General features: G+C 38.7%; 1 protein-coding gene and 1 long non-coding RNA gene across 3 annotated transcripts in view; one reads left to right on the forward strand and one right to left on the reverse strand.

Annotated features, from left to right (window-relative positions):
• Positions 1-6,902, reverse strand: part of LOC141768190 (uncharacterized) — a 67,041-nt gene that overhangs the window by 18,741 nt on the left and 41,398 nt on the right. The gene's annotated exons all lie outside the window — the stretch shown is intronic.
• Positions 65-5,822, forward strand: LOC141768181 (uncharacterized). 2 transcript variants are annotated; one of them, XM_074636251.1, is made up of 7 exons: positions 65-121; positions 3,362-3,481; positions 4,078-4,185; positions 4,340-4,508; positions 5,057-5,205; positions 5,414-5,498; positions 5,602-5,822. In XM_074636251.1, exons 1-7 carry the CDS (start codon positions 100-102, stop codon positions 5,714-5,716), a joined length of 768 nt encoding a protein of 255 aa, XP_074492352.1. In that variant the 5' UTR covers positions 65-99; the 3' UTR covers positions 5,717-5,822. The 2 variants fall into 2 exon arrangements, with proteins under 2 accessions (XP_074492352.1, XP_074492362.1); XM_074636261.1 differs by having other exon boundaries at positions 85-115.

Here is a 6,902-nt window from a genome sequence, read left to right on the forward strand (position 1 = left end):
ATACATTTCTCATGATTATATATAATCTTTAAAATCAAGACAACTGTATTCATAATTTCATGTTCTCATATTTTACTTTTAGCAGGTGCTCGTTTTCAAATGAGGCAAGACGCAGGTACAGGTGTGTACTGTTCTGATACAACTACAATAGTGTATATATATTTTAATGTACATAGAGATAATAGTTCATATTTCCTGAGTGACACCCAAGTTTGTGGAAAGGTTTCTAAGGCAAGGTTTATTCTACATGTGCATTTACGACAAAGGTGCCACGGTGTGATGATGACCTCATGAGTAAATATTTTGTTCTTCTTAGCAGTAGCGTCAAGAAGGTGGGTGTTGTCTAATATGAGTCTGTCAGAGGGCCGACGCCACAGTGGAGAGCAAGAGAAGGAAGGAAGGGGACCGAAACACATGAAAGTTGGCGCGCTGAGAGAGTAGTGAGGAGCTTCTTTGATAAGACCAAACAAAAACAGAGACACTGCTCATATCAGGGAAACTGGGGGTCCCTCCTGGAGACACACTTGGAGTGGACCTTGCAGGTGGCTGGACCTCTACTCTCTATAATCTCCACAAGAAGTAACATGAGACCACCACCATGTGTGCCAACAACCTGCAAAATTTAGGTTTAGGGGTCTGGTGTGTTGGCAGTTGGACAGCAGGTGAAGGCCGTGGTTTTGGCAGACTTAGCTATAAAAACTTTTGCAAGGATATTGGAGAGATCATGGGAGTTATATGACAATTATGTGTTGCTTTTCATGTTGCTCAACTTGAATGAAGGGTGCTCTGGACATTTTCATGAGTCATTAAGTCCTTGTACAACAGTGCAACAGTGAGAGCTTTTTCCACATATCTATAATAAATCTAGTGCTGTCTTGGTTAGCGTTGGGCTCTGGTTAGATTGTGCCTTGTCACAGACTCTGTTCACAGATCTCTGCTTTGGCAATAATGTAGGTCTGTTCTTCATTGGACTCTTCTGGATTGGTCCCTTTGGGTTGGGCGCTAGTTGCTTCCCCAGGTGAAGAAGTAGCTCAGGTTCTTGTTTACTTGTAAGGATAAGATGGACTGTGAAAGTGAAGCGATGCTGTGCTGGGCTGAAGGCGAAAGCTCTCTATTTGTTTTTCTACCTTCCAACTTCACCTGCTGTCATGATGTAAGCCACTTGAGGCATGAATGTATGATGAGAACTGGAAAAAACATTGGAGGCAGGCTCCCGTTCAATATGAGGGTTGCTCAGTGGCGCATGAAGCCAAAATGGCACGACTGCCGAGTGATAAAGTACCCGGATCATCCGGCGATCATCCACATCCATTGGGCCAATAGAGCAGGCGCAGTAGCATTTCCTTTAACTCCACCTCCCAGCCCTCGCTCCAGCCGCGGTCTAAGGCTCATTCACATGAACAGAGGAAGGCAAATAACTCTGGATTTGGCTTTTAGTGCATTTTACAACTTTAAGGACCTAATGATTTAAATAAGAGCTATTCAAGTGTTCATACTGGGAAGTTGAATCACCTCAAAAAGACGTCTCTTTCCCAATGTAAGTCTATGGGTAAAAAGTATTTTTTGGGCACAATGGCATCACGTGACGGACACGACCTTGAGGCAGACCTAGAACATGCTGGGGGTATTAAATATACTGGATGGATGGTTTATTAGCATTAACTTTACTGTAATGTACTGTAACACTTCAAAGACACATTAAATCCTTCATGCTACCCATAAATTGTTTAGTTTGGTACCTATACATAATATAATAGGCAATATAATTTTTCAAAATTACGATAAAACTGTCTTCAACTATATGGGATAGTTTATCCGCAATCGCAAATAGAGGTCTTGTAATTTTTGAAATAGTTTTAGTTTTCCCGTAATTACAAAATTACAAAGTAATAATCTCAGATTGTTTTTCTGTGATGAATGCTTCTCTGATTATAGCAAAGACTGCAGGAACTTGAAATGTGTAATATTCAGAGTTTTTAGAAAATGATTATTATGCACCTTTCTAAGCTATAGTTGTAACAAATTTGTATTTTTTACAGATAATGTACATGCAAGATAATAACAGATGTTTAATTCTTAAATTTCACTGTTCATTCTCCAGTTCAAGTCTACCACCACGGTCAAGTTAATTACATGAGACCAGCAAGTAAACTTCTTTTTCTGTGCCAGTTCTGGTCCACCCTTCTTATTTCGTTATCATGGTACCAACCACCTATGTTCAACTGAAAAGCATTCAGGCAGAACATTCCTCCACCAAAGCTGGACAAATTGAGTAGATTTTTTTTTGCATTTGCATTTGCATCATAACACAGTGAAAGACAATGAATTATCAGAGGATATATCAAACAGCCAAATATGTTGAATATTTAACAACAAAAGATGTCTGCATCCATTTCATGTTTTAGGAATCAAAATTCAAAGTACTTATAATCATCTGATGCTGCTATAGGATCTGCATTTAAACCTTAAACTATACTGCCTTCTTCTATCCCCCTTGGTCTAAACTTTACCAAATTTCTTTGTTGAAATTACTTGTAGGTGAAATTTGATAAAAAAAAAGAAAACATAAATTCTTTCATTTTGATTTACAATTGTTATAATATTTTTTGTGTGCATTTAAATCAATGTTAAATTAAAGGCAGGGTTGGTAAAGATTTTAGAAACATTTGTTAAAAAAAGTGTCAAATTGTCACATTTGTGTCAAAAAAAGAGGAAAAAATCTGGTATCCGTGGCTGTCGCAGGACTGTAAAAAAACCCGTCCAATCATTTAAAGCTAAAGTAAGCGACATTGGAGAAAATATGATTAAAAAAAAAGTTATTTTTATAAAATGGTTGCTATCCTGACAGCAGTACATTAAACAGGTAATCTGAAAAAAATCATGTGCCTCTGTGTCCTCCGGTATCCTCCAATGCTCCTAATGGCATCTGCAGGATTGGAACAACCAATCAGAGCCGAGCTGGAGTCTGCCGTCCACCTTCCGTCTATGAGAGCCGGCTGTCAATCACTCACAAACTCCGATCAAATGGTCAAACTAGGCAGCGCTGATCAAATATGAATCAATATATATACTTTCATTGGAAAAGAGTTTTCAACACTGGACTCGGTTGTTTGGTTGGATAATTTTTTAAATAGTGTACTCTTGCTAGTTCCTCAAGATCACTGACCCCACCTTTAATCCTGTGGTTAACTGGTCAGGATTAGAAAAACATGTGTAGTTAGTGGTTTGTTTTGAAGCTGAGGTTAGGTGTCAGAATATGGGTGTCAATTAATACAATATCATCTGAAACTTTGCAATATAAATGTATGTAACTCACTTTGTGTAAATGTATTTACAGCTGATCTTTTTTATTTCGATACAGGTCTTCGTTTTAGGGATAACGTAATGACATATAAAAAGCGAATCATTGTCACCCGTGTACTGAGTTCCGATGCTATGAGAGACCCTCTTCCCACCCTTGTGCTAGACAGTGCAACTCATGGTAGAGTATCTCACAGATGTCATTCATGGTATAGTTTATATAAAATTGATCTATTTATGTTAGAAATTGTACAGAAAATGTGGTAATTAATTTTGATGTAAAAATGTAAGTTGCCCTCGTCTCATCATTAGCTTGCAGAATTCTCAAAACAAAGATTGACAAGAAAGGCATCATAAACAAGTATATACTGTAACACTTGTATGTTTTTACAGTAAGCCTGAAGTATGTTATTGTGGTGAGGAAAAGGCTGTACTTTAACTAAGACGTTCTTGTCTGTGACAATAAATAGCAAACTAAGATTATTTGGCTTACGCTGAAATGTTTCTCAAAACTTGTGAGTCTGAGAGCATAATGGTACATGTCTTTCATTTTTGATGTCAGTGCCACACAAACACAGTCGTGCTTTTACCTTGTAAATTAAATCTCAAATGATACATGTTTACTGATCACCACCACATGGAAGTCGAGATTTGGATAATCATTATCAATCATGCTATAATTCATCTTTATTTAGTTAAACTGGTGTTGAGAGCAGAAGCATTTCAGGATAAGTGATTCTGCTGTGTGACTCTGTGTATCTCTGTGTTCCTCTCTAGCTCCTCTTTCCCACAGGTTTTTGCTAAAAACTGAGAATCTGTCTCTTCCACTTTGCTTTGACGTCACTGGAGATGTTCGCCTTAAACTACTTCATCATCCCAACAGAGGTCAGTAATGCTCCTCTTTGTGTCATCACTATTTCCCTTTTACTTATTGTAATAGAGTATTTTTATGTTGTTCTCATGGTACTTTTACTTCAGTGAAGTGTACTTATACTGTATAGGTGTGGTGTTGAGTTGCATTTGTTCTCTTATGTATTAGAGCTGTCTGTGAATGGTGAGCTTGATTCAGTAGCGTATGGAGGCTTCAAAAGGATTGTCATCCACTTCAAGACTGACCTGTATGTTGAGGTTGACACCAATGAAATCACTGTACGAGAGGGACAGACACTGACACGCCACACTGGACAGGATCTCATCACAGCTGGAAGGTGACTTTGCATTGTAATGGCATTGAGTTTTAATGTGTTGCCAAAGATCTCATCAAAGCGACGGAGAGGATCGAATTCACTCTCATGTTCATATGCTAAATATAAACCTTCCGCCAGCAGCCATCTATCTTAGCTTACATCGCTGTTTTACGGAGGGATGATGTGACTATTTCTTGATTGGCAATGCCAATAGTCCAGAATTATTGTTTTTACACCTACGTTTACTGTACAGATTAAATAAATGAGATACAAAATGTTAATTAGTGAGCTTTAGAGGTGCTGGTAGATTTTGTTACCCTTGGACAGAGTCAGACTAGCTGTTTTCCCCTGTTTCGAGTCCTTATGCTCAGTTAAGGTATCCAGCTGCTGGCTGTAGCTTCATATTTACTGCAGCCAGCAGCTGCTTTGCATGTGAGAGTGGTATTGATCTTCTCATCTAGCTCTCTGCAAAAAGCAAATCAGCATATTTCCTAAAATGTCAAATTTTCCTTTGAGACAAGTGCAAACAAGTACAAAAGCAAATTAAGACGAGGTGCATATTTTTCTAGTTTGACAGTGATTCGGCGCGACAAGGAAGTAGATGTTGCAGCTGGAGACACACGCATGGTCTTCTTAATTCACGAGAAGGATGGCGTTAAATTCCTCTGGCCGGTTTTAAGACAGCAGCCATCAGACAACAACGTCACAGGAATTTTAGGTGGGTGAGAATTCTGGATTTTTTTTGTATGATTTGATATCAGGTCAATTCATTTCATGTACTGTATGTATGTAATGATTAAAATAAACTTCAAAATAAGGTTTTTAAATATATTGAATAAGTGTTTGCAACCAGCTGTGGTGATTAGTTACTTATAGTAGCACCTTTTCAGTGTGATTGCTTTATTGTTTGTCCTCTGTGTGTCCAGCTGTAAAGCCAGCAGTTTATGAGGAGGTGCAACAAACTCCCTCAACAAAACTGAAGATCGAGGACCAGGAGGTTGACGTTACCAGGTACATTTTAGTTGGCATAAAGGAGAAAGCTGTTAGAGAGTGCTTTAATTGTTATTGCTCTGATACACAAAGATGTATGACTATTTATGTCTTTCTTTTGTAGGGCCAATGCTGTTGACTACAGTATTGTCTCTAACCCGACACTGGACTGCTGGCTCATGTCTGCTGAGTCTGCCCTGCAGAGACGCCTGGAGGATTTCATTGTTACACAACTTTAACTGGGAACCATGTTGAATCACTTGCAAAGATTTAATTTGAAATAACAAGTACGCCAAACGGATTCATCACTTGATACTAACGTGAACAAATAAATAATATCCCAGATCTGTAGTTGTCTTGTATGAACTTAATTAATTTACCTAAAGGATTTGTCAGATGGAATCACTGGTTGGAATAATTCATCAAACTTAAAACTTCATTTGTAAAAGATTAAAAGAGAAAATAGTAAATCAGGAATTTATAGTGGCATTTGTCCTGCAGTACGACAGCCCTCCACTCATGTCACTCAAAGTGGCCTGAATGCAGAGTTGTTAGTAATAGATTCAATTCCACGCCATTATTCATTTATTCATATTAGATTAAAAGGTTAACATCATGTAATTAAAAACAAACTTCATCTTAAACTGGCATTGTTATATTTATATGTGACTTTGCCAACACACCATCTGTGATTTATCTATTACCACCATATAATAACACTGAGTCATGGTCAAGCACAACATCATTGCTACAGCCAGCCCAGTGTCTTTTCCAAAAAAAGTAGCAAGCAGCACTAGCTCCGAAAGCCCCTAAATCAAAGTAATATAAAAACAGGTTGATGTGGTGAGTTACAGGAGGATGTTGTTAAGAGAAACTGGCATTGAAACCGTACCGTTGTGGTTTTTAAGAGATTACTGTCCGGTTAGTTGTTGTTTGATAAATGTTGATGATACGATGATGTTAGATGCACATATAACTTTTATTAGAAAAATTCTCTGTGAAGAATAGTTTATTGAATGCATCAATGTTTTGATGGTCAACTGTTCCACTGCCAGGAAGGACGATTACTCCTCCTGGATCTGAGGTTCGTCAATTTTGAATGTGATCCACTCAGATTCCATGTCCCCAAACTCTCGAAGTTGAAGACTTCGCCGACAGAGGCCCCAGCTATACGTTCCCAGTTAAGCCTCACTACACGTTTGGGTTTACCAGGTCTGTCGGCAGCCTCCCCGCCATCGGCCACTAGGCACAAACAACAGTCAGGGACCTCCTCTCAGCAACTCACTGTCAAATATACCCCTTTCACACCAAGGACTCAACCAGGGTTGAAGCAGGGCTGATTGTGTGTATGAAAGGGTTAACCCGCGTTGATCGACTCGCCTTTACGATCCCAGGTTGAGACGTGGGTCAGACCAGGGTCGATTT

The sequence above is a fragment of the Sebastes fasciatus genome, chromosome 1 (genome assembly GCF_043250625.1).
Source record: "Sebastes fasciatus isolate fSebFas1 chromosome 1, fSebFas1.pri, whole genome shotgun sequence".
Lineage (NCBI taxonomy): Eukaryota > Metazoa > Chordata > Actinopteri > Perciformes > Sebastidae > Sebastes > Sebastes fasciatus.